Source organism: Vidua macroura, chromosome 28 (genome assembly GCF_024509145.1).
Source record: "Vidua macroura isolate BioBank_ID:100142 chromosome 28, ASM2450914v1, whole genome shotgun sequence".
In the NCBI taxonomy this organism is placed as follows: Eukaryota; Metazoa; Chordata; class Aves; order Passeriformes; family Viduidae; genus Vidua; species Vidua macroura.
In genome coordinates this window covers 5,004,942-5,031,688 of record NC_071598.1, presented here as the reverse complement: position 1 = coordinate 5,031,688, position 26,747 = coordinate 5,004,942, and the positions used below count along the sequence as shown (strand labels likewise).

The following is a 26,747-nucleotide window of genomic DNA, read 5'->3' as shown; positions in this document are numbered from 1 at the left end:
AGCCGAGCGGTTCCGATCCGATCAGACCGGTCCCGAGCGGTTCCGAGCCTAGGAGAGCGGACCCGAGCGGTTCCGACCTGACCCGAGCGGTTCCGAGCCTAGGAGAGCGGACCCGAGCGGTTCCGACCTGACCCGAGCGGTTCCGAGCCTAGGAGAGCGGACCCGAGCGGTTCCGACCTGACCCGAGCGGTTCCGAGCCTAGGAGAGCGGACCCGAGCGGTTCCGACCTGACCCGAGCGCTTCCGACCTGACCCGACCCGAGCCCCCGGCTCCGCTGAGGGGGGCCCGTGACGTCACGGGCGGGGCGGGGCCGCCGGGGCCGCGCGGCGCGCTCCCGCCGCCGCCCCTCACGGCCGCTCCCGCCTCCCGCGCCCCGGCCGGGCCCCCCCGCGCCCCCCGGAACCCCCGCCCCGCTCCGCCGCCTCCCTCCGCCGCCCCGCCCGGGCTCCCGCCCCGCTCCGCCGCCTCCCGCCGCGGCCGGGCCCCCCCAAACCCCCCCCCCCCGCCCCTCACAGCCGCCTCCCGCCCCGCCGCCGCCGCCGCCGCCGCCGCGCCCTGAGGTGAGTGCAGGCCCCCCCCCCCGCCCCGCCCCGGTATTGTTGTGGCGGAGCCGCGGGGGCGGGAGGAGGAGGGGGAGGCGCTTTGTTCCTCCCGGTACCGGGGATCGCCACCGGCTCCCCCCACCCCCGGCCCTCCGCCCGTGGATGGGGGGGCCGGAGTCGCCCCCTCCGCCGCTCGGAGCCGTCGGTGCAGCGGGAATCCCCCCCCACGGTAACGGCAACGGGGGAGCGGGGGGCGCGGGGCTTGGGCGGGCAGCGTCGTGGGGACCCGGGGGTGGCACCGCCGTGGGGATCTGGGGGTGGCACCGCCGTGGGGATCCGGGGGTGGCACCGCCGTGGGGACCCCCGGGTGGCACCACCGTGGGGACCCCCCCGGCCGGGCCCCTCAGGGCGCTCCCGGAGTGTCCAGCGCCAAACTTGGCGACCGCGGGGCCACCGGCCTGGCAGTGGCACCCTGAGGGTGGCTGTCCCCGCTTTGGGGAAGCCCGGCCGTGCCCGTGGCACCCCGGCCGTGCCCAGGACACCCCGGCCGTGCCCGTGGCACCCCGGCCGTGCCCCGTGGCCTGTGGCACGGTCGCCGTGCTTTGTCCCCTTGTCGCCGTGCCTGTTGCGAGCCCGGCTGTGCCTGTTGAGCCCCGGCCGTGCCCACGGCGGCTTGGCCGTTCCTGTGGCACCCCGGCTGTGCCCAGGGCGCCCCAAATGTGCCCGTGACACCCTCGATGTGTCCCTGGCACCCCGGGTTTACCTCTTGTGCCCCGACTGTGCTCGTGGCACCCCGATTTTGCCCGTGGCATCCTGGCCAGGCCCGTGACACCCCTGCTGATCTTTGCCGGTGGGACCCTCACTCTCCCTGTGGCACCCCAGCTGTGTCCCTGGCACCCCAAATGTGCCCGTGACACCCTCGATGTGCCCCTGGCACCCCAGCTATGCCCCTGGCACCCCAATGTGCCCCCGACATCCCAGATGTGCCTGTTGCATCCCAGATGTGCCTGTTGCACCCCAGATGTGGCTGTCACGCCCCAGCTGTGCCCGTGGCAGCCCAGATAGTCCCTGTGACACCCCAATTGTGCCCTTGGCACCCCAGCTGTGCCCAGCTGTGCCAGTTACACCCCATCTATGCCCTTGGCACCCCAGCTGTGCCAGTGCCACCCCAGCTGTGCCCATCACACCCCAGCTGTGCCCGTGGCAGCCCAGATAGTCCCTGTGACACCCCAATTGTGCCCTTGGCACCCCAGCTGTGCCCAGCTGTGCCAGTTACACCCCATCTATGCCCTTGGCACCCCAGCTGTGCCAGTGCCACCCCAGCTGTGCCCATCACACCCCAGCTGTGCCCGTGCCACAGGAAGCCCGGCCGGGGTGTCCCCCATTCCCACGGCCCTTCCCGTGCCCCCACCCTCCCGGAAATCCTTCCCGAGCCGTCACCGGGAGCCCCCCCGAGCCCCCCCAACTTCCTGCTTCCCGCCGGGCAGGGCAGAACAATTCCCGGCCGCATCCTGCCCGCCCCGGGGGCACCCTCGAGGGCACCCCCCGGGGGCACCGGGGGGTCCCGGGCAGGACGTGGCGGGGGGATGGTGGCAAGCCCCACCCCCCCGTTTCCTGCTCCGTGGCTCGGGGTGTCCTCCCGGTGCGTGGGGTGCCCCCGGCCTCGTGACACCGCGGCCTCAATGCCGCCTTGTGCCCGCGCCGCCCGCGTGACGCCGCCGCCGCTGCCCCGTGGCACTGACGGGGCCCCGGCGTGGCCGTGTCCCCCTCGCAGGGACCCCGTGGTGTCCCCACCGCCGCCCCGGTGCCATGGCTCTTGTCGTCGCCGTGCTGCTGGCCCTCGTCACCGCTGCCACCGGCACGCCGGGGGCGTCGTGGAGTGCTGTGCCCAGGAGGACTGTGCCCTACGAGGGTGAGTGCCAGGGGGGTTCGGGGATGGCTTGTGCGGTGACACGGTGGTGGCTGCTGTCACCACGCCGGGTGGCTTTTGTCCCTCCCCCACCCTCGGAGCTTGTCAGCGCTGCGGGGTGGGTGGGTGTCCCCAAAACTGGACTGTGGGGGGACATGCAGGGATGTGCCAGATGTGCCATCCCCAGTCCTGTGCCAGCGCCTGGGGGCCACTGCCCGGTGCTGTGTCCCCTGTCACCAGCTCTCTGCCATGTCCCCTGCTCATCTCCCTGCCTTGTCCCCTGTCCCCATCCCTGTGCAGTGTCCCTTGTCCCATCCCTGTGCTGTGTCCCCTGTCCCCATCCCTGTCCCCTGTCCCATCCCTGTGCTGTGTCCCCTGTCCCCATCTCTCTGCCACGTCCCCTGCCCATCTCTCTGTCCTGTCCCCTGTCCCCATCCCTGTGCCCTGTCCCTTGTCCCCATCTCTCTGTCCTGTCCCCTGTCCCTATTCCTGTCCCCATCCCTGTGTCGTGTCCCTTGTCCCCATCCCTGTCCTGTCCCCATCCCTGTGCTGTGTCCCTTGTCCCCATCTCTCTGCCCTGTCCCATGTCCCCATCCCTTGCCATGTCCCCTGTCCCCATTCTTGTCCCCTGTCCTCATCCCTGTGTTGTGTCCCTTGTGTCATCCCTGTGCCCTGTCCCCCATCCCCATCCCTGTGCCAGGTCCTTTGTCCTGTCCCTCCTGCATGTCCCCTGTGTCCACGCCCTGCCACCACCCTGTCCCATCCTGCCTGCCATGTCCCTTGTCCCATCCCTCTGCCGTTTCCTGTCCCCACACCCTGCCATCATCCTGTCCTGTCCCTCGGCCATGTCCCCTGTGTCCCCTGTCCCCATCCCTCTGCCATGTCCCCCTGCCCTGCCAGCACCCCGAGGTTCTGTCCTTGTCCTGTGCCAGCAGCCTCTGTCCCTTCCCTGTGCTGTCACCCTGTGGCCCCATGCTGTGCCAGCTCCAGTGTCCCTGTCCCTGTGCCATGCCCTGTGTCCCCAATGCCGTGCCCCATTCCCCTGTCCCCATGTGGTGACAGTGCCCCCTGTCCTCTATCCTTGTTCCATGCCACTGTCCCTGTGCCATGTTCCCTGTCCCCACTCCTTTACTGTGCCACTGTCCCTGGGCAGTGTCCCTTGTCCCCACTCCTTTACTGTGCCACTGTCCCTGGGCAGTGTCCCTTGTCCCCACTCCTTTACTGTGCCACTGTCCCTGTGCCATGTTCCCTGTCCCCATCCCTTTACTGTGCCACTGTCCCTGGGCAGTGTCCCTTGTCCCCATCCCTTTACTGTGCCACTGTCCCTGGGCAGTGTCCCTTGTCCCCACTCCTTTACTGTGCCACTGTCCCTGTGCCGTGTCCCTTGTCCCCACTCCTTTACTGTGCCACTGTCCCTGTGCCATGTTCCCCATCCCCACTCCTTTACTGTGCCACTGTCCCCGTGCCGTGTCCCTTGTCCCCATCCCTTTACTGTGCCACTGTCCCCGTGCCGTGTCCCTTGTCCCCATCCCTTTACTGTGCCACTGTCCCCGTGCAGTGTCCCTTGTCCCCACTCCTTTACTGTGCCACTGTCCCTGTGCCATGTTCCCTGTCCCCATCCCTTTACTGTGCCACTGTCCCTGTGCCATGTCCCTTGTCCCCACTCCTTTACTGTGCCACTGTCCCTGTGCCATGTTCCCCATCCCCACTCCTTTACTGTGCCACTGTCCCCGTGCAGTGTCCCTTGTCCCCATCCCTTTACTGTGCCACCGTCCCTGTGCCATGTCCCTTGTCCCCACGCCCAGGACCCCACCCTCAGCCATGCCACCGTCCCCGTGCCGCCCCCGTGCCGTGCCAGCCCAGTGTCCCTGTCCCCGCCCGGGGCCCTGGCGCTGTCCCCTCAATGGTTCCTTTCTGCGGAGCCCGGGGGTGGCCGGGGGGCACGGGGCGGGGCGCGGGGTCCCTGCAAAGGCCACTGTGTTCGGTGACAAAGGGACCTTTGTGTGCCACGGGGCCGGGGGTGGCCGGCGGGGGCGGGGGGTGCCCCCGGGGGTCCCTGCCCTGGGTCCCCGTGTCCCCACAGAGCTGCGGGGGGAGGGGGTCCCAGCATGGTGTCCCCACAGAGCTGCATGGCAGGGTCCCCATGTCCCCATAGAGCTGTGGGGTCCCAGCCCAATGTCCCCTGTCCCCATAGAGCTGTGGGGTCCCAGCTCAATGTCCCCTGTCCCCATAGAGCTGTGGGGTCCCAGCACAGCGTCCCCTGTCCCCATAGAGCTGTGGGGTCCCAGCACAGTGTCCCCTGTCCCCATAGAGCTGTGGGGTCCCAGCACAGCGTCCCCTGTCCCCATAGAGCTGTGGGGTCCCAGCACAGTGTCCCCTGTCCCCATAGAGCTGTGGGGTCCCAGCTCAATGTCCCCTGTCCCCATAGAGCTGTGGGGTCCCAGCACAGTGTCCCCTGTCCCCATAGAGCTGTGGGGTCCCAGCACAGCGTCCCCTGTCCCCATAGAGCTGTGGGGTCCCAGCACAGTGTCCCCTGTCCCCATAGAGCTGTGGGGTCCCAGCACAGCGTCCCCTGTCCCCATAGAGCTGTGGGGTCCCAGCCCAATGTCCCCTGACCTCACAGTCTGAGGTGTCCCAGCCCGGTGTCCCCACAGTGTGTGGGGTCCCAGCCCCGTGTCCCCACAGACTGAAGAGTCCCAGTCCCAGTGTCCCCACAGTGTGAGGTGTCCCAGCCCGCTGTCCCCTGTCCCCACAGTGTGAGGTGTCCCCTGTCCCCACAGTGTGAGGTGTCCCAGCCCACTGTCCCCTGTCCCCACAGTGTGAGGTGTCCCCTGTCCCCACAGTGTGAGGTGTCCCAGCCAGTGTCCCCACAGTGTGAGGTGTCCCAGCCCGCTGTCCCCTGTCCCCACAGTGTGAGGTGTCCCCTGTCCCCACAGTGTGAGGTGTCCCCTGTCCCCACAGTGTGAGGTGTCCCAGCCAGTGTCCCCTGTCCCCACAGTGTGAGGTGTCCCAGCCCGCTGTCCCCTGTCCCCACAGTGTGAGGTGTCCCCTGTCCCCACAGTGTGAGGTGTCCCAGCCAGTGTCCCCACAGTGTGAGGTGTCCCAGCCCGCTGTCCCCTGTCCCCACAGAGCTGCAGGACACTGCCAAGCGTTTCTCCCAGGGCGGGGTCTCTCACTACCTGACGCTGACGCTGGACGAGGCCGAGGCGCTGCTCTACGTGGGTGCCCGCGAGGCCGTGTTCGCCCTGGCCACGGGCACCGTGGAGCTCAAGGCGGCGGTGAGGACCCCAAAAACGGGCAGGGTTTGGGGTGGGGGGTGCCCTGCCATCTGTGCCAGCCCCTGACCCCTGTGCCACCCCCAGATCTCCTGGGAGGCGCCCGTGGAGAAGAAGGCGGAGTGCGTGCAGAAGGGCAAGAACAACCAGGTGGGCATGGGGTGCTGGGGGGGTTTGGGGCGCCGTGCCAGCTCCAGGGCTTCTGTCCCTGTGTCCTTGTGCTGTGTTTCCAGGGGCCCTGTGTCCCTGTGTCCCTGTGCCATGCCCTGTGTCCCTGTGGTGTGCCAGCTCCAGAATCCCTGTCCCTGTGTCCCTGTGCCATGCCCTGTGTCCCTGTGGTGTGCCAGCTCCAGAATCCCTGTCCCTGTGTCCCTGTGCCATGCCCTGTGTCCCTGTGCCATGTTCTGTGTCCCCGTGTTGTGCCAGCTCCAGAATCCCTGTCCCTGTGTCCCTGTGCCATGCCCTGTGTCCCCGTGCTGTGCCAGCTCCAGAGTCCCTGTCCCTGTGTCCCTGTGCCATGCCCTGTGTCCCCGTGCTGTGCCAGCTCCAGCGTCCCTGTCCCTGTGTCACTGTGCCATGCCCTGTGTCCCCGTGCTGTGCCAGCTCCAGCGTCCCTGTCCCTGTGTCACTGTGCCATGCCCTGTGTCCCTGTTGTCCCTGTGCTGTGCCAGCTCCAGAGTCCCTGTCCCTGTGTCACTGTGCCATGCCCTGTGTCCCTGTGCTGTGCCACATTCCCCTTGTCCCTATGTGGTGGCAGTGCCCCCTGTCCGCTATCCCTGTCCCATGCCACTGTCCCTATGCCATGTCCCCTGTCCCCATGCCCACTTCTATGCCACTGTCCCCATGCCTGAGACTTCAGTCCCTTCGCTGTGCCACTGTCCCTGTGTGTCCCTTGTCCCCACTCCTTTCCCATGCCACTGTCCCTGTGCAGTGTCCCTTGTCCCCACTCCTTTACTGTGCCACTGTCCCCGTGCAGTGTCCCTTGTCCCCACCCCTTTACTGTGCCACTCTCCCTGTGCCATGTCCCTTGTTCCCACCCCTTTACTGTGCCACTGTCCCCGTGCCGTGTCCCTTGTCCCCATGCCCAGAACCCCCACTCCTTTACTGTGCCACTGTCCCTGTGCCATGTCCCTTGTCCCCACTCCTCTACTCTGCCACTGTCCCTGTGCCGTGTCCCTTGTCCTCACTCCTTTACTGTGCCACTGTCCCTGTGCCGTGTCCCTTGTCCCCACTCCTTTACTGTGCCACTGTCCCTGTGCCATGTCCCTTGTCCCCACTCCTTTACTGTGCCACTGTCCCTGTGCCGTGTCCCTTGTCCCCACTCCTTTACTGTGCCACTGTCCCTGGGCAGTGTCCCTTGTCCCCACTCCTTTACTGTGCCACTGTCCCTGGGCAGTGTCCCTTGTCCCCACTCCTTTACTGTGCCACTGTCCCTGGGCAGTGTCCCTTGTCCCCACTCCTTTACTGTGCCACTGTCCCTGTGCCATGTCCCTTGTCCCCATCCCTTTACTGTGCCACCATCCCTGTGCCATGTCCCTTGTCCCCATCCCTTTACTGTGCCACTGTCCCTGGGCAGTGTCCCTTATCCCCACTCCTTTACTGTGCCACTGTCCCCATGCAGTGTCCCTTATCCCCACTCCTTTACTGTGCCACTGTCCCTGTGTGTCCCTTGTCCCCACTCCTTTACGGTGCCACCGTCCCTGTGCCATGTCCCCTGTCCCCACTCCTTTACTGTGCCACTGTCCCTGTGCCGTGTCCCTTGTCCCCCCGCCCAGAACCCCCACCCCTTTACTGTGCCACTGTCCCCGTGCAGTGTCCCTTGTCCCCACTCCATCACCGTGCCACTTTCCCAGTGCCACATCCCTTGTCCCCATTAATGTCCCCTGTGTCCCCTCCCAGACCGACTGCTTCAACTACGTGCGCTTCCTGCAGAGCTACAACAGCTCCCACCTGTACGCCTGCGGCACCTACGCCTTCCAGCCCAAGTGCACCTACATCGTGAGTGGGGGCCCCAAATCCGGGTCCCCAAATGTCCCCTGCCCTCCCTGGGGATGTGCCTCTGTCCCCAGGGGTGGCCCTGTCCCCAGAGGTGGCATTTACTGTGGTTTTGTGTCCATGAGGGCTGGTTGAGGGTGTCCCCAATGTTCCCTGCCCTCCCTGGGGACATGGCCCTGTCCCCAGAGGTGGCATTTAGGGTGGTTTTGTGGCTGTGAGGGCAGGTTGGGGGTGTCCTCAATGTCCCCTTGCCCTACCTGGGGATGTGGCTCTGTCCCCAGGGGTGGCCCTGTCCCCAGGGGTGGCATTTAGAGTGGTTTTGTAGCTGTGAGGGCAGGTTGGGGATGTCTCCTTTGCACTTAGGGTGGCTCAGATGGGTCATCTGGGACAGGGAAACCCCTGGGTGAGGAACAGGGACAGTCCCAGATGACCCTTCAGGGACAGGGACAGTCCCAGATGGGTCATCTTGGAGGGGTCTCTGTCCCCAGAGTGGTCCAGGGATGTCCCTGTCCCCAGGAGGACCACCCAGGAATGTCCCTGTCCCTCGTCCAGGACTGTCCCTGTGCTCAGGAGGGTGGCCTAGGGCTGTCCCTGTCCCCAAAATTATCATCCAGGCATGTCCCCATCTCAGAACGACCATCCAAGGGTGTCCCTGTCCCTCATCCAGGGCTGTCCCTGTCCCCAGGAGGATCATCCAGGGCTGTCCCTGTCCCGAAAATTATCATCCAGGGGTGTCCCCATCTCAGAAGGACCATCCAAGGGTGTCCCTGTCCCTCCTTGAGGGCTGTCCCTGTCCCCAGAAGGATCATCTGGGGGTGTCCCTGTCCCTCATCCAGGGCTGTCCCTGTCCCCTGGAAGGTCATCCAGGGCTGTCCCTGTCCCCTGGAAGGTCATCCAGGGCTGTCCCTGTCCTGAAAATTATCATCCAGGGGTGTCCCCATCTCAGAAGGACCATCCAAGGGTGTCCCTGTCCCTCCTTGAAGGCTGTCCCTGTCCCCTGGAAGGTCATCCAGGGGTGTCCCCATCCCTCATCCAAGGGTGTCCCTGTCCCCTGGAGGGTGGCCCAGGGCTGTCCCTGTCCCCTGGAGGGTGGCCCAGGGTGGCCCCAGGCTGTCCCTGTCCCCAGGAGTGTCACCTGCAGGGTGTCCACGTCCCTGGGGCCTGTCTGGGTGGCACGGACATGACCCAGTGCCCCCCGTGCCCCCCCAGGAGCTCTCCGGCTTCACCCTGGACCCGGTGGCATTCGAGGACGGCAAAGGCAAATGTCCCTACGACCCCACCAAGGGCCACACCGGCCTCATCGTGGGTAGGTGACACCTCTGGGGTCGCGGGGAGGGGGTGCCACCCGTGCCCGCCACCCCCCTTAAACCCCTCCCTCGCAGATGGGGAGCTCTACTCTGCCACCTTCAACAACTTCCTGGGCACGGAGCCCGTCATCCTGCGCAACCTGGGCCCGCACTACTCCATGAAGACCGAGTACCTGACCTCGTGGCTCAACGGTGGGCACACGCAGGGCACGGGGCACACGGGGAGGGCACAGGGCACAGGTGTGACCAGGTGGTTTTGCAGAGCCTCACTTTGTGGCATCGGCCTTCGTGCCCGAGAGCGCGGGCAGCGGCAGCGGCGACGACGACAAGGTTTACTTCTTCTTCAGCGAGCGCGCCGTCGAGTACGACTGCTACGCCGAGCAGGTGGTGGCACGGGTGGCACGGGTCTGCAAGGTACGCCTGGGCACACCTGGGCACACTTGGGGACACCTGGGGACACGCCCTGAGCTGTTTCAGGGCTGGGAAGTTGGCATGGGTTAGGGCCATCGGTGTGACTCCTATGCTGAGCAGGTGGTGGCACAGGTGGCACGGGTCTGCAAGGCACACCTGGGCACAGCTGGGCACACCTGGGCACACCTGGGGACACATCCTGAGCTGTGTGAGGTCATGGGGTTGGGCAGTTGAGGATGAGTGCTACGCTAAGCAGGTGGTGGCATGGGTGGCACGGGTCTGCAAGACACGCCTGGGCACACCTGGGGACACCTGGGGACACGCCCTGAGCTGTTTCAGGGCTGGGAAGTTGGCATGAGGTTGGGCAGTGGAATATGACTGCTACGCCGAGCAGGTGGTGGCACGGGTCTGCAGGGTACCTTGTCCCAGTGCCCATGGTGGCCCTGTCCTGGTGCCCATGGTGGCCTTGTCATGGTGCCCATGGTCACCATGGTGGCCATGTCTCAGTGCCTGTGGTGGCATTGTCCTGGTGCCCACGGTCACAATGGTGGCTGTGTCCTGGTGCCCACAGTGCCCACCATGGCCATGTCCCAGTGCCTGTGGTACCCCTGGTGCCCAGGGTGCCCAGTGGTCACCACAATGTCCCTTCCTGGTGCCCACGGTCACAATGGTGGCTGTGTCCTGGTGCCCACAGTGCCCACCATGGCCATGTCCCAGTGCCTGTGGTACCCCTGGTGCCCAGGGTGCCCAGTGGTCACCACAATGTCCCTGTCCTGGTGCCCACGGTCACAATGGTGGCTGTGTCCTGGTGCCCGCGGTGCCCACCGTGGCCATTTCCCAGTGCCTGTGGGGTGCCCACAGTGGCTGTGTCCCAGTCCCAGCGGTCACCACAATGGCCCTGTCCTGGTGCCTGTGGTCACCACGCTGCCCACGGCGGCTGTGTCCTGGTGCCCGCAGTGCCCACAGCGGCCGTGCCGCAGTGCCCACGGTGCCCACGGTGCGCTGTCCCCGGCAGGGGGACGTGGGCGGCGCGCGGACGCTGCAGAAGAAGTGGACGTCGTTCCTGAAGGCGCGCCTGGTGTGCTCGGCACCCGAGCAGCAGCTGCACTTCAACCGCCTGCAGGCCGTATTCACCCTGCCCGGTGCCCGCTGGCAGGACACCGCCTTCTTCGGCGTCTTCCAGGCCCGCTGGTGAGTGCCCGCCGTGCCCGCGCCGGCCCCGCACACCTGGTGGCCTGGTACCACTGACCGTGGTGGCCTGGTCCCAGTGACCGTGCTGCCCTTGTCCTGGTGGCCATGGTGGCCTGGTACCACTGACCGTGGTGGCCTCGTTCTGGTGACCGTGGTGGCCTTGTTCTGGTGACCATGGTGGTCTTGTCCCAATGACCGTGCTGCCCTTGTCCTGGTGACCATGGTGCCCTTGTCCTAGTGGCCATGGTGGCCTTGTCCTAGTGGCCATGGTGGCCTTGTCCCAGTGGCCATGGTGCCCTTGTCCCAGTGACCGTGGTGCCCTTGTCCTGGTGGCCATGGTGGCCTTGTCCCAGTGCCCGTGGCGGCCTTGTTCTGGTGACCATGGTGGCCTGGTCCCAGTGACCGTGGTGGCCTCGTTCTGGTGACCGTGGTGGTCTTGTCCCAATGACCATGCTGGCCTTGTCCCAGTGCCCGTGGTGGCCTTGTTCTGGTGACCGTGATGACCTTGTTCTGGTGACCATGGTGGTCTTGTCCCTGTGCACGTGGTGGCCTTGTCCTGGTGCCCATGGTGGCCTTGTCCCAATGACCATGGTAGCCTTGTCCCAGTGACCATGGTGCCCTTGTTCTGGTGACCATGGTGGTCTTGTCCCAATGACCATGGTGGCCTTGTTCTGGTGACCATTGTGGTCTTGTCCCTTTGCACATGGCGGTCTTGTCCCTGTGCACGTGGTGGCCTTGTCCCAGTGACCATGGTGGTCTTGTCCCAGGGACCTTGATGGTCTTGTCCCTGTGTACAGGGTGGTTTTGTCCTGGTACCCATGGTGGCCTTGTCCCTGTGACCATGGTGGCCTTGTCCCGGTGACCATGATGGTCTTGTCCTGATGCCCATGATGCCCATGGTGGTCTTGTCCTGGTGCCCATGGTCACCATGGTGGCTGTGTCCCGGTGCCCATGGTGCCCATGGTGGCCTTGCCCCAGTTCCCATGGTGGCCATGTTGGCCTTGTCCCAGTAACCATGGTGGCCCTGTCCTGGTGCCCATGGTTGTCTTGTCCTGGTGCCCATGGTGGCCATGGTGGCCTTGTCCTGGTGCCCATGGTGGCCATGGTGGCCTTGTCCTCGTGCCCATGGTGGCCATGTTGGCCTTGTCCCAGTGCCCATGGTGGCCTTGTCCTCGTGCCCATGGTGGCCATGTTGGCCTTGTCCCAGTGCCCATGGTGGCCTTGTCCTCGTGCCCATGGTGGCCATGGCGGCCTTGTCCTGGTGTCCATGGTGGCCTTGTCCCAGTAACCATGGTGGCCCTGTCCTGGTGCCCATGGTGGTCTTGTCCTGGTGCCCATGGTGCCCATGGTGGCCTTGTCCTGGTGGCCATGGTGGCCATGGTGGCCCTGTCCCTCTGCCCGCTGGCTGCCAGCCCCGGTGTGCCCGCAGGGGGGACGTGGACGTCTCTGCCATCTGCCGCTACCCCATCCTGGAGGTGAAGAAGGCCTTCGAGGGGCCCTACAAGGAGTACCGGGAGCAGGCGCAGAAATGGGGGCGCTACTCGGGCGAGGTGCCCACGCCCCGGCCCGGCGCGGTGAGAGCGGGCACAGCGACCGCCTGGGGGGTGGTGGGGCCGGGTGTGGGGCTGGTGGTGCCCCCTGAGGGGTTGGCATCCATCCCTGAGGGTTGGCATCCATCCCTGGGGCTGGTGGTGCCCTCTGAGGGGTTGGCATCCATCCCTGAGGGTTGGCATCCATCCCTGAGGGCTGGAATCCATCCCTGGGGCTGGTGGTGCCCTCTGAGGGGTTGGCATCCATCCCTGAGGGCTGGAATCCATCCCTGAGGGTTGGCATCCATCCCTGGGGCTGATGGTGCCCTCTGAGGGATTGGCATCCATCCCTGAGGCTTGGCATCCATCCCTGGGGCTGATGGTGCCCTCTGAGGGATTGGCATCCATCCCTGAGGGTTGGCATCCATCCCTGGGGCTGATGGTGCCCTCTGAGGGATTGGCATCCATCCCTGAGGGTTGGCATCCATCCCTGGGGCTGGGGGTGCCCTCTGAGGGATTGGCATCCATCCCTGAGGGTTGGCATCCATCCCTGGGGCTGGGGGTGCCCCCTGAGGGATTGACATGCATATATGGGGCTGGTGGTGCCCTCAGGGGTTGGCATCCATCTGTGCCCTCCTGAGAGGGACTGGGACCCACCCTGGTGCCCCTATGTGCCCTGAGTTCCCCCCATGCCCTGACAGTGCCCTCCGTGCCCTGATGTTGCCCCCATGCCCTCCCCCGTGCCCTGACAGTGCCCTCCGTACCCTGACATTGCCCCCATGCCCTCCCCCGTGCCCTGATGGTGCCCCCATGCCCTGACGTTGCCCCCATGCCCTTTCCTGTGCCCTGACAGTGCCCTCATGTGCCCTGAATTCCCCCCATGCCCTGACAGTGCCCCCCATGTGCCCTGACGGTGCCCCCGTGCCCTGACGGTGCTGCTGTGCCCTTCCCCATGCCCTGACAGTGCCCTCTGTGTGCCCTGATGTTCCCTCCATGTGCCCTGACAGTGCCCCTATGCCCTCCCCCGTGCCCTGAGTTCCCCCCATGCCCTGACATTGCCCCCCCGTGCCCTGACGGTGCCACCATGCCCTGACATTGCCCCCCCGTGCCCTGACGGTGCCCCCGTGCCCTCCCGGCAGTGCATCACGGACTGGCACCGGCAGAACGGCTTTGCCAGCTCACTGGAGCTGCCCGACAACACGCTCAACTTCGCCAAGAAGCACCCGCTGATGGATGAGCCGGTGCCACCCCAGCGCGGGCGCCCGCTGCTGCTCAAGAGGGATGCCAACTTCACCCAGCTCGTGGTGGACCGCGTGGCAGGGCTGGACGGGGCCACCTACGAGGTGCTCTTCATTGGCACAGGTGATGCCAGGGGGCACAGGGGACAGGGGACAGGGAATGCCAGGGGACAGGGGCACAGAGGACACAGGGGACAGTGACAGGGGGCACAGCGTGGCAGGGCTGGGCAGTGCCAGTTGTGAGGTGCTCTTCATTGGCACAAGTAATGCCAGGGGACAGGGAATGCCAGGGGACAGGGAATGCCAAGGGACAGAGTGCAGAGGGGACAAGGAATGCCAAGGGACAGGGACAGGGGGCACAGCATGGCAGGGTAGGATGGTGCCACCTACTAGGTGCTCTTCATTGGCACAGGTGATGCCAGGGGACAGGGACAGGGGCACAGAGGGACAGGGCACCATGGGGACAGGGCACCAACAGGGCACAGAGGGAATAGGGCACAGAGGGGACAGGGCATTGAGGAGACATGGCACCGAGGGACAGGGCACCACGGGGACAGGGCACCAGGGCACCACGTGGCCAGCCCTGGGGTGCCCCATCGCCGAGTGCCCGCCGTGCCCGCCCGCAGGTGACGGCTGGGTGCACAAGGCGCTGGATTTGGGCACCCGCATCCACCTGGTGGAGGAGCTGCAGGTGTTCGCGCCGGCGCAGCCCGTCGAGAGCCTGGTACTGGCGGGCACCAAGGTGAGCGTGCCGGGGGGCGGCGGCGGCACCGCGGTGCCGCAGTGCCAGGGCCCGGCGGCGTCGCCCACCCCTGTCCCCTCCCCTGGCAGAAGCTGCTGTTCGCCGGGTCCCGCTTGCAGGTGGCACAGCTGCCCCTGGCAGAGTGCGGGCGCTACCAGACCTGCACCGACTGCGTGCTGGCACGGGACCCCTACTGCGCCTGGAGCCGCAACGGCAGCGCCTGCGTCCGCACCGACGGGCACAACGGGTACGGGCACCGCGGGCACCGGGCACCGGGGCATGGGGATGGCACCCAGGGAATGGGGACAGCACCCAGGGCACGGGGATGGCACCCAGGGTATGGGAATGGTGCCCAGGGCATGGGAATGGCACCCAGGGCATGGGGATGGCACCCAGGGAACAGGGACGGCACCCAGGGCATGGGAATGGCACCCAGAGCATGGGGATGGCACCCAGAGCATGGGGATGGCACCCAGGGCACGGGGATGGTACCCAGGGAATGGGGATGGCACCCAGGGCACGGGGATGGTACCCAGGGTATGGGAATGGTGCCCAGGGCATGGGAATGGCAACCAGGGCACAGGGATGGCACCCAGGGCACGGGGATGGCACCCAGGGCATGGGGATGGCACCCAGGGAATGGGGATGGCACCCAGAGCATGGGGATGGCACCCAGGGCATGGGGATGGTACCCAGGGCACGGGGATGGCACCCAGAGCATGGGGACGGCACCCAGAGCATGGGGATGGCACCCAGGGCACGGGGATGGCACCCAGAGCATGGGGATGGTACCCAGGGCATGGGAAAGGCACCCAGGGCACGGGGATGACACCCAGGGCATGGGGATGGTAGCCAAGGTATGGGAATGGTGCCCAGAGCATGGGAACGGCACCCAGGGTACGGGGATGGCACCCAGAGAATGGGCATGGCAACGAGGGCACGGGGATGGCACCAGAGCATGGGGGTGGCACCCAGGGCATGGGGATGGCACCCAGAGCATGGGGACGGCACCCAGGGTATGGGGATGGCACCCAGAGCATGGGGGTGGCACCCAGGGCACTGGGATGGCAGCCAGGGTACGGGGATGGCACCCAGGGTATGGGGATGGCACCCAGAGCATGGGGGTGGCACCCAGGGCATGGGGATGGCACCCAGAGCATGGGGACGGCACCCAGGGCATGGGGATGGCACCCAGGGCATGGGGACGGCACCCAGGGCACGGGGATGGCACCCAGGGCACGGGGATGGCACCCAGGGCATGGGGATGGCACCCAGGGCACGGGGAGGGCACCCAGAGCATGGGGATGGCACCCAGGGAACGGGGATGGCACCCAGGGTATGGGGACGGCACCCAGGGCACGGGGATGGCACCCAGGGCAGGGTCAGGGTGGAGTTTGGGAAGGGTTCTGTCCCCAGAGGGTGCTGGGCACTGCCCAGGGAATGGGCACGGCCCCGAGGCTGCTCCAGGAGCCTTTGGAATTTGGGGTGTGCAGGGCTGCCAGGGATGCCCAGGGTGGCATTTTGGGGTGTCTGGGCAGGGCCAGGGGTGGGCTCAGTGATCCCTGGGGGTCCCTGGGGAGGGGGCACCGCGGGTACCCCCCTCACTGTGCCCCCCTCCCGCAGGTCCCACCTGGTGCAGGACGTGCTGAGCTCCGACACCGGCGCCTGCTCCGTGCCTCAGGTGGCCAAGCAAGGTGAGACCCTACGGGTGCCACATGGGTGTGCCCAGGCCATGCCATGCACCCCGTGCCATCCCATGCACCCCATTCCGTTCTATCCCGTGGATCCCATTCCATCTCATGGATCCCATTCGATCCTATCCCATGGATCCCATCCCATGGATCTCATGGATCCCATCCCATGCATCACATCCCATGCACCCCATCCCGTCCCATCTCATGGATCCCATCCCATGAATCCTATCCCATGGATCCCATCCCATGCACCCCATCCCGTCCCATCTCATCCCATCCCATCCCATCCCATCCCATCCCGTCCCGTCCCATCCCATCCCATCCCACCCCATTGTTCCCATTCCATAGATCCCATCCCTTGGATCCTATCCCATCCCACAGATCCCCTCCCATCCCATGGATCCCATCCCATCCCATCCCACCCCATTGTTCCCATCCCATGGACCCCATCCCATCCCAAGGATCTCACCCCATTGTTCCCATCCCACCCCATCCCATGGATCCCACCCCATGGACCCCATCCCACCCCATTGTTCCCATCCCATGGACCCCATCCCATCCCACCCCATTGTTCCCATCCCATGGATCCCATCCCATCCCACCCCATTGTTCCCATCCCATGGATTCCATCCCATCCCATCCCAAGGATCCCACCCCATCCCATCCCATCCCACCCCATCCCATGGATTCTGTCCCATGGATCCCATCCCATCCCAAGGATCCCACCCCATCCCATGGATCCCATCCCATGGACCCCATCCCATCCCACCCCATTGTTCCCATCCCATGGATCCCATCCCATGGATTCCATCCCATCCCAAGGATCCCACCCCATTGTTCCCATCCCACCCCATCCCGTGGATCCCATCCCATCCCACCCCGTTGTTCCCACCCCATTGTTCCCATCCCACCCCATCTTATGGATCCCATCCCATGGATCCCACCACATCCCAAGGACCCCATCCCATCCCAACCCATTGTTCCCATCCCAAGGATCCCATCCCATGGACCCCAATCCATCCCACCCCATTGTTCCCATCCCATGGATCCCATCCCATCCCACCCCATTGTTCCCATCCCATGGATCCCATCCCATCCCACCCCATTGTTCCCATCCCATCCCAAGGATCCCATTGCAAGGATCCCATCCCACCCCATCCCATTGTTCCCATCCCATGGACCCTAATCCATCCCACCCCATTGTTCCCATCCCATGGATCCCATCCCATCCCACCCCATTGTTCCCATCCCATGGATCCCATCCCATCCCACCCCATTGTTCCCATCCCAAGGATCCCATCCCAAGGATCCCATCCCATGGATCCCATTCCATCCCACCCCATTGTTCCCATCCCATCCCAAGGATCCCATTGCATGGATCCCATCCCACCCCATCCCATTGTTCCCATCCCATGGACCCTAATCCATCCCACCCCATTGTTCCCATCCCATGGATCCCATCCCATCCCACCCCATTGTTCCCATCCCATGGATCCCATCCCATCCCACCCCATTGTTCCCATCCCATGGATCCCACCCCATCCTATGGATCCCATCCCATGGATCCCATCCCATCCCACCCCATTGTTCCCATCCCATGGATCCCATCCCACCCCATCCTATGGATTCCATCCCATGGATCCCACCACATCCCATGGACCCCATCCCATCCCACCCCATTGTTCCCATCCCATGGACCCCATCCCATCCCACCCCATTGTTCCCACCCCATTGTTCCCATCCCATGAACCCAACCCCCCCGTGCCCCGCCCCGTCCCCGCTGACCTCCCCGTCCCCTCAGGGCCGCTGACCCCCAAGAACGTGACGGTGGTGGCGGGCACCGACCTGGTGCTGACGTGCCGCCTGGCCTCCAACCTGGCGCGCGCCCTCTGGACCTTCGAGGGCCGGGCGCTGGCGGCCCAGCAGGCGCTGGTGCTGGGCGAGGCGCGGCTGCGGGCGCTGGTGGTGCCCGGCGCGGGCGCCCAGCACAGCGGCACCTACCGCTGCCTGGCCGAGGAGCAGGGCGCCCGCCTGCCCGCCCAGGAGTACCGCGTGGCCGTGCTGGCCGGCCCGGGGGCGCCGCTGGAGACGCGGGCGCCGCCGGCCGGCCCGGGCGCCGCGTGGGTGCTGGCCGTGTGCCTGGGCGCCCTGTGCCTGCTGCTGCTGCTGGCCGTGCTGTCGCTGTGGCGCCGGCTGCGCCACGAGCTGGGCAAGGGCGCCAAGGCCATCGAGAGCACCCTGGTGTACCCCATCGAGCTGCCCAAGGAGCCGCCCAGCCCGCGCTTCGTGCCCAGCGCCGCCTCCGACTCGGACGAGAAGCTCTGGGACCCGTCCAGTTATTACTACTCGGACGGCTCGCTCAAAATCGTGCCCGGCCACGCCGGCACGGCGGGCGCCGCCTGCCGCCGCAACGGCGGCCCCGGCGCCGCCTCGCCGCCCGCCGGCATCCCCGGGCAGCCGCTGCACTCGCCCACCCGCATCCACCTGGGCCCCCTGCGCGGCTCGGCCTCCAACGGCTACATCCGCCTGGCGCTGGGCGCCGAGGAGCGCCCGGCCTGCGCCGACCTGGCCGAGGAGCTGCGGCGCAAGCTGCAGCAGCGCCAGCCCCTGCCCGACTCCAACCCCGAGGAGTCGTCGGTGTGAGCGGCGCCCGCCTCGGCTCCGGGAGCCGGCGTGGGCACCGCAGAGCGGGCACGGCAGAGCTGGCGTCAGGATCCGGCTGAGGATGGAAGCCTGGCACCAAAACCCGGCTGGGGATGGAAGCCTGGCACCAAAACCTGGCTACGGATGGACACCTGGCACCAGGACCTGGCTGGGGACGGGCGCCTGGCATCAGAACCCAGCTGGGGATGGAAGCCTGGCACCAAAACCTGGCTGGGGATGGAAGCCTGGCACCAAAACTTGCCTGGGGACGAGCGCCTGGCACCAAAACCTGGCTCGTGATGGACACCTGGCACCTGGATGGGCGCCTGGCATCGGGACCCAGCTGGGGATGTACACCTGGCACTGGCACCCGCCTTGGGGACAGGATTGCCACGCTGGTACCAGCCCTGGGGACAGCAGGGTCACCACAGGATCTGCCCAGTGTCACCCCAGTGCCCACCTTGGGGACTGATAGGCTGGCACTGGTGCCCGCCTTGGAAACGGGAGTGTCACCTTGGCAGTGGTGTGTGCCTCGGGGGTGGCACTGCCACCCTGGCACCCAGGATTGTCACTTGGGCACCTGCCCTGGGGACAGGGCTGCCACCCTGGCACCCAGGGGGTGGGACTGGCACCCAGGATTGTCACCTGCCCTGGGGACAGGATTGGCACCCTGGCACCCAGGATTGTCACTTGGGCACCTACCCTGGCACCGCCACCACCCAGCCGTGCCACCGTGCCACTCCCGGTGCCACCACCTTCGGTACGGTGTCCCCAGGGAGGGACAGACTTGGGGACACCCCTGTGCCCGCCCGTGCCCGCCCGGTGCCCTCGGGACGGTTTTTTTTTTGGGCTCATTTCGGGTTTTTCTGACTTTTTTCTATCTCCGTGCCCCCCGTGCCAGGGCTCTGTCCCCGCCCTGCCCTGGCCCTTTGTCCCCTCGTGTCCCCCTCCTGTCCCCAACCCCTGCACGCCCCCCAGCCCGTTTTGTACCAGCCCCACCCCGGTGTAATTTATTTGGTACCGAAATATATTTATTTGCTGTAAATACCTGAGTATTTTTATATTCATAATAAAAGGACTTCCAGAAAAAAAACAAAAAAAAATAAATCCTGAGTTGTTTTTTTTTTACTCTTTCTTTCTGGGCAGGGGTTTGGGGAGTTTTGGGGAGATTTTGGGGGAATTTGGGGGATTTTTTGGGGGAGGTTTGGGGGAACTCTGGGCAAGTTTTGGAGCAGTTTTGGGGAAGGATTTGGGGAGGTTTCAGGGGAGTTTCGGGGAGATTTTGGAGGGATTTTTGGGGAATGTTTGGGGAGGTTTTAGGGGAGTTTTGGAGGAATTTTGAGAGAGCTTTGGGGAGTTTTCAGGAGATTTTTGGGGAGGTTGGGAAGGATTTTGGGGGAGGTTTGGGGGGATTTTGGGGAAGATTTTGGGGAAAATTTTGGGGGAGTTTTGGAGAGTTTTTGGGGGAGGTTTGGGGGAATTCTGGGCAGGTTTTGGGGGAATTTTTGGGAGGTTTCAGAGGAATTTTAGGGGAGTCTTGGGGAGGTTTTTGGGGAGGTGTTGGGGGTATTTTGGGGGAATGTTTGGAGAGGTTTTAGGGGAGTTTTGAAGGAATTTTGAGGGAGGTTTGGGGAATTTTTGGGGGATTTTTTGGGAGGTTTGGAAGAATTTTGGGGGAGATTTTGGGGAAGGTTTTGGGGGAGTTTTGGGGAGATTTTGGGGGAGTATTGGGGAGGTTTCAGGGGAATTTTGGAGGAGGTTTTAGGGGAGTTTTGGGGAATTTGGGGGAATTTCGGGGGAGTTTTAGGGGATTTTGGAGAGTTTTGGGGGAGGTTTGGGGGAATTCTGGGAGAGTTTTGGGGGAGTTTTGGGGAGGTTTTGGGGGGTTTGGGGAGGTTTTTGGGGGAGTTCTGGGGGCGTTTTGGGGGAATTTTTGGGGAGGTTGGGGGAGTTTTTGGGGAGGTTTTGGGGAGATTTTAGAGGAGTTGTGGAGGAGGTTTGGGGGGAGTTTGGGAGAGGCTTAGGGGAGGTTTTGGGGGGAGGTTTTTGGGGAGCTTTTTTTGGTCGGTTTTGGGGGTGTTCTGGGCAGGTTTCGGGGGGAGTTTTGGGGAGGTTTTTGGGGGAGTTTTGGGGAAGTTTTCTTTGAGGTTTTGTGGGAGGTTTCGAGCTCTCCCCCCCCATCGGTGCTGAGCTCATGGAAAAAGCTCCAGCGGGGCTAAAAAAGGAGAAAACCGGAGCCGTTCCCAGGCGGGGGGGCCGGGCCGGGCTCCCCCCTCCCCTCCCCGGGGAGGCTCCGCTGGGAGCAGCGCCGGAAATGGGGGAGGGGGCTGGGAACGGGGTCAGGGCCGTGGGAAATGGGGCTGGGGGCGGGGGGAGCGCTGGGAATCCCTTCGGGGGGAGGGGGAGCCCGGGGACACCCCAAAATCGGGGAGGGGGAACCCAAGGACACCCCAAAATCGGGGAGGGGGCTCCGGGACACCCCAATACTGGGGAGGGGGGGGGGCCTCAAGGAGACCCCAAGATCGGGGAGGGGGTGCCCAGGGAAGCCCCAAAATTCAGCCGGGAGACCCCCAGGACGCCCCAGTATAGGAGAGGGGCCTCCAGGACACCCCAAGATCCGGGAGGGGCCTCTGGGACACCCCAGGAGTGGGGAAGGGGACCCCAAGGACATGCCAAAATAGGGGAGGGGGCCCCCCATTGCTGCTGGGGGACCCCTACTGCAGAGCAGGGGGGCGCTTGGGGACCCCATAAAGGCGTGGGGGTGACCCCTGGGAACCCCGAGTGGGAGAAGAACCTTGGGATCCCCCCCAATGGGGAGTTGGAGCCCTGTGGCTGCCGTTGCTGGTGGGGGTGGGGCTTGGGGACCCCAAAATTTGGGGGGGGGGGGGGGCGAACCCGGGTCCCCAAAGGGGCTTTGAGCGGCCGCTGGCGCCCCCTGGCGGCGGTACCAGCTGTGGGGAGTGCGCATGCGCTGAAGCGGTTTGGAAGCGGCGTCCTTCGGCTGCATTCGGCCCTTCCCGTCTTCCTTCGGTATTTTCCGACGCTTTTCGCCCTCTTTCGGCTTTTTCCGTCCTCACTCGGCCCATCCCGCCCACTTGGGCTCTCTTCGGCTCTTTCCGCCTTCCCTCGGCCCTTTCCGTTTCATTCGACTCCTTCCGATTTCTCCTCGGCCCTTTCCGTCTACCCTCGGCTATCTCCGTCTTCCCTCGCCTGCCCTCGGCCCTTCCCGCCACCGCTCGGCTCTCTCCGCCGCCACTCGGCTCTCTCCGGCCCGTCCCTCAGCGCCGCCGCTGCCATGGCCGGTGGTCGCCGCTCGCCGCCCGCTCCGTGCTGCCCGGGCCGGGCGGCGGTGCCCGCTCCGTGCTGCCAGGGCCGCGTGGCCGTGCCCAGCGTGCACCAGAGCCTGTCCGAGATGGACTTCGAGCGGGGTCCGGGGCGCTCCGGGGCCGGGGGGCGGGAGGGCCGGGTCAGCGCTCCCGGCGGTGCGCGGTACCCGGTACCGGAGGGGCACCGGCGACTCTGGGCAGGGGTTGCGGTGGCGGAGGGGGCACGGGCTGGGCTGGAGCAGCGGTACCGGCAGGGCTCCGGGATGGGGTTCCGGTACCGGAGGGGCACCGGGGGGCTCCGGGCGGGAGTACCGGTACCGGGCAGGGCCCGGGGCTCCGTCCGTGGCTGAGGCGGCCCCGCTGCCCGCAGGGATCTGGGCGGCGGCGCGGGACGGGGACGAGGCGCGGGTGCTGCAGCTGCTGGAGCGGCGAGGGGACCCCGCGGAGCCCGACCTGGCGGGGTACACGGCCCTGGTACACCGGGGGCACCGGGGGTCCTGACCGGGTACACGGCCCTGGTACACCGGGGGCACCGGGGGCACCGGGGGTCCTGACCGGGTACACGGCCCTGGTACACCGGGGGCACGGCCCTGGTACACCGGGGGGCACAGGGGGGCACCGGGGGTCCTGACCGGGTACACGGCCCTGGTACATCGGGGGGCACCGGGGGCACGGCCCTGGTACATCGGGGGGCATAGGGGGGCACCGGGGGTCCTGACCGGGGGCACGGCCCTGGCACACCGGGGGCACCGGGGGACACCGGGGGCACGGCCCTGGCACACCGGGGGGCAGTGGGGACATGGGGGTCCTGACCGGGTACGAGGGGCATGGAGGGCACGGGGGTCTTTGGGGTCAGTCCTTTCGGGGCACAGCCCTGGCACCGGGGGTCCCGGAGGTTGGTCCTGCCCTGGCACCGGGGGCACGGGGGTCGGTCCCGCCCTGGCACCGGGGGGCACGGGGGTCAATCCTAACGGGGCACACAGCCCTGGCATCGGGGGTCTTTGGGGTCGGTCCTGCCCTGGCACCGGGGGTGTTTTGAGTCGGTCCTGCCCTGGCACCGGGGGTCGGTCCCGTCCTGGCACCGGGGGTGTTTTGGGTCGGTCCTGCCCTGGCACCGGGGGTGTTTTGAGTCGGTCCTGCCCTGGCACCGGGGGTCGCTCCCGCCCTGGCACCGGGGGTGTTTGGGGTCGGTCCCGCCCTGGCACCGGGGGTCGGTCCTGCCCTGGCACCGGGGGTCCCGGGGGTCGGTCCTGCCCTGGCACCGGGGGTCCCGAGGGTCGGTCCCGCCCTGGCACCGGGGGTCGGTCCTGCCCTGGCACCGGGGGTCCCGGGGGTCGGTCCCGCCCTGGCACCGGGCAGCCCTGAGGCAGGCGCCGTGCCCGCAGCACTACGCCAGCCGGAACGGGCACCTGGCCGTGTGCCGGCTGCTGCTGGAGCGCGGCGCCCCGTGCGATGCCCGCACCCCCGGCGGTGCCACCCCGCTGCACCGCGCCTGCTTCTGCGGGCACCGCGCCGTCACCGAGCTGCTGCTGGCACACGGAGCCGACCCCGCGGCCGCCGACGGCGACGGCAGAACCGCCCTGCACAAGGTGGGCACGCCGGGGGCACCCCGGGGCACGGGGGGGGCACCGGGAGAGCCCGGGGGGAGGGGGGGTACGGGGTGGGCACAGGGCCCGAATTAGGGGGGCATGGGGGAAACGGCCCAAATTGGGGGGGGCACAGTGCCCGAATTAGGGGAGCACGGGGGTGGGGGGCACAGTGCCCGAGTTGGGGTGGGCACAGTGCCCGAATTAGGGGGGCACGGAGGGGGCACAGTGCCCGAATTAGGGGGGCACGGGGTGGGGGGCACAGTGCCCGAATTAGGGTGGGCACAGGGCCCGAATTAGGGTGGGCACAGGGCCCGAAGTAGGGGAGCACGGAGGGGGCACAGTGCCCGAATTAGGGGGGCACGGGGTGGGGGGCACAGTGCCCGAATTAGGGTGGGCACAGGGCCCGAATTAGGGGGGCACGGAGGGGGCACAGTGCCCGAATTAGAGGGGGCACAGGGGCACCCCCTACCCAAATTAAAGGGGGGCACAGGGGGACCCCAATGCCAGGTGGGGGGCACGGGGGCAGCCCCCTACCCAAATTAGAGAGGGCACAGCGGGCACCCCCTGTCCAAACCGGGTGGGGGGCACGGGGCTTCCCCTCCCGGGGGGTGCCCGGGGGTGGCTCTCGGGTCCCCCCGGGGGTGACACCGGTGCCCCCCAGGCCGCCGAGCAGGGGCACCGCGAGCTCTGTGCCCTCCTCCTGCGCCGGCAGCCGGCCCTCGCTGCCCTCCGCGATGCCAGGGGCCGCAGCCCGCGGGACGGGGCGCACCCGGCCGTGCGGGACCTGCTGGACGCCTGAGGGGACGCGGAGGCCACGGCGGGGCCCGGTCGCTGCCGCGGGCCCGGTGCCCGTCCCGGTACCGCCGCTCCTATTTCCGTGTTCCGCCAACACGCCCCGCCCACTGTCCGCCCTCACAGCCAATCACCTCACGCATTTCCACTGTATTCCCGCCTCCCTTCCCTCGCAGCCAATCACAGCCCGCGGTGTCTTTAGGGGGCGGGGTTTGGCGCGGTAAACACCCCCCCCCCGGCGGGTGGGGGGGATTTAAAGGCGCCGCGTCCTTTTTAAAGCGGTTCCGGTAACCGGGACCCTTCCCCGGTAACCGGGACCCCCCCCCCCTCACGCGCGGCACCGAGCACAGCCACGTACAGATATAGAATTTTTATTAACCCATCTGGCAAAAAAAAAAAAAAAAAAAAAAAGAAAAAACCAAACAAAAAAACCCCCGTGAAATAAAAATTCCACGGTCGGTTTCACAACCGGGGCGTGGGGGGAGGGGCAGAACCGGGAGGGGGAGGCCCGGCCCCCCCCGCCCCTCCCCCCATCCCCCCCGCGACCCGAGCGCCCCAAAAATTACAAATCAAACCTGAACAATAAATAGGAATTCCCCAGGGGGGGAGGAAAAGGAGGGGTTTGCATAGAGGAAGATTTAATAAAAAAGGTTTTTTTTGTTGTTGTTTTTTTTTTCTGGCTTATTATTAATTATTAATTATTATTATTATTTATTAATTATTATTATTATTATTTCTAAAATCTCCCTGCGGAAGGAGCTAGGAACTGATCGTCGAGATGTGATTAACAAAAATAATTCAACCTTCTCCCAATAACTTACAGGAGTTCACCCAGGGGGAACTTTTTGTGCTTATTTTTGGTTTTTTTGGGGTCAAGCTCTGACCCCAAAAAACCCCGGGGGGGGGGGGTTTGGGGGGGACCCTCAGCCCCCTCCTGCCTGTACAACTTTGGTCACTAGCGCTGTGTCACCCCAAAATCCAGACCCCAAAATTCAGAACCTCAAAGTCCAGACCCTAAAATCCAGACCTCAAAATCCAGACCCCAAAGTCAGACCCTAAAATCCAGACCCCAAAGTCCAGACCTCAAGGTCAGACCCCAAAATCCCCGGGCCAGCAGGGAAGGGGCTGGGATTTATCCAGGAAACCCCAAAAACACCGGAGAGGGGTCGGGATTCCCATCCCAGGATATCCCAAAATGGTGGAGGAGACCCCAAAGGGCTGAGGAGACCCCAAAAGTTTGCAATTCCCATCCCAAAATGGTGAAGGAGATCCCAACGTTTTGGAATTCCCATCCCAGGATGGGTAGGGGACCTTAAAGATTTGGAATTTTCATCCCAGGATGGGTAGGAGACCCCAAATGTTTGCAATTCCCATCCCAAAATGGGGTAGGAGACCCCCAAAGTTTGGCATTTTCATCCCAAAATGGTGTTGGAGATCCCAAAGGTTTGGAATTCCCATCGCAAGACGGTGTTGGAGATCGCAAAGGTTTGGAATTCCCATCCCAAGACGGTGTTGGAGATCCCAAAGGTTTGGAATTCCCATCCCAGGATGGTCTAGGAGATCCCAAAGTGATGGAATTCCCATCCCAAAATGGGTGTTGGAGATCCCAAAGGTTTGGAATGTCCATCCCAGGGTTTCTGGAAGGGTTGGGATGTCCATCCCGAGGGTCCTGGCAGGGTTGGGATGTCCATTCTGGGATTCCTGGAAGGGTTGGGGTTCCTGGGAGGTTTGGGATGGACCCTGAAAGGACTGAGATGTCCACCCTGGGGTTTCTGGAAGGGTTGGGATGTCCATCCCGAGGGTTCTGGCAGGATTGGGGTTCCTGGGAGGTTTGGGATGGACCCTGGCGTGGTTGGGATGTCCATCCCAGGATTCCTGGCAGGATTGGGATGTCCATCCTGGGATTCCTGGAAATGTCCATCCCAGACTTCCTGGAAGGGTTGGAATTTCCATCCCAGATTTCCTGGAAAGATTGGGATATCCATCCCAGATTTCCTGGCAGGGTTGGGATGTCCATCCCAGGATTCCTGGCAGGATTGGGATGTCCATCCTGGGATTCCTGGAAATGTCCATCCCAGACTTCCTGGAAGGGTTGGAATTTCCATCCCAGGATTCCTGGAAGGACTGGGATGTCCATCCCAGATTTCCTGGCAGGGTTGGAATTTCCATCCCAGATTTCCTGGCAGGATTGGGATATCCATCCCAGATTTCCTGGCAGGGTTGGAATTTCCATCCCAGATTTCCACTGGAAGGGTTGTGGTGTCCATCTCAGATTTCCTGGCAGGGTTGGGATGTCCATCCTGGGATTCCTGACACGGTTGGGATGTCCATCCCAGATTTCCTGGCAGGATTGGGATTTCCATCCCGAGGGTCCCCACGGCGGCAAACCGAGACCCGAATCTCCCTGAGCCGTCGGCGCCGTGCCGGCGGTGCCGGCGCCGCCCGCGCCGCTCCGTCCGTCCCAAACCGAGCCGGCCTGGAACGGCAGCGGCAGCAGCAAATCCCAGCTCCTCCATCCCCACCGCGCTTCCTCCTCCTCCTCCTCATCCTCCTCCTCCTCCACC

General features: G+C 65.3%; 3 protein-coding genes across 4 annotated transcripts; 2 read left to right on the top strand and 1 right to left on the bottom strand.

Annotated features, from left to right (window-relative positions):
• Positions 1–514: 514 nt before the first annotated feature.
• SEMA4C (semaphorin 4C) lies at positions 515–18,476 on the top strand. Of its 2 annotated transcripts, none has more exons than XM_054000748.1 (15): positions 515–560; positions 2,317–2,454; positions 5,581–5,729; positions 5,814–5,876; positions 7,626–7,724; positions 8,931–9,027; positions 9,104–9,220; positions 9,291–9,442; positions 10,455–10,630; positions 12,060–12,204; positions 13,299–13,521; positions 14,024–14,139; positions 14,229–14,386; positions 15,763–15,833; positions 17,635–18,476. In XM_054000748.1, exons 2-15 carry the CDS (start codon positions 2,352–2,354, stop codon positions 18,474–18,476), a joined length of 2,511 nt encoding a protein of 836 aa, XP_053856723.1. In that variant the 5' UTR covers positions 515–560; positions 2,317–2,351. The 2 variants fall into 2 exon arrangements, with proteins under 2 accessions (XP_053856723.1, XP_053856722.1); XM_054000747.1 differs by lacking the exon at positions 515–560 and adding an exon at positions 672–771.
• A 3,246-nt stretch (positions 18,477–21,722) lies between these two features.
• ANKRD39 (ankyrin repeat domain 39) lies at positions 21,723–24,854 on the top strand. Its single transcript, XM_054000661.1, has 4 exons — positions 21,723–21,904; positions 22,173–22,276; positions 23,188–23,391; positions 24,053–24,854. Exons 1-4 carry the CDS (start codon positions 21,772–21,774, stop codon positions 24,188–24,190), a joined length of 579 nt encoding a protein of 192 aa, XP_053856636.1. The 5' UTR covers positions 21,723–21,771; the 3' UTR covers positions 24,191–24,854.
• A 641-nt stretch (positions 24,855–25,495) lies between these two features.
• LOC128820116 (collagen alpha-5(IV) chain-like) lies at positions 25,496–26,699 on the bottom strand. The gene is made up of 2 exons (XM_054000656.1): positions 25,796–26,699; positions 25,496–25,626 (listed from the first exon to the last, which is right to left on the bottom strand). Exons 1-2 carry the CDS (start codon positions 26,697–26,699, stop codon positions 25,496–25,498), a joined length of 1,035 nt encoding a protein of 344 aa, XP_053856631.1.
• Positions 26,700–26,747: the final 48 nt, after the last annotated feature.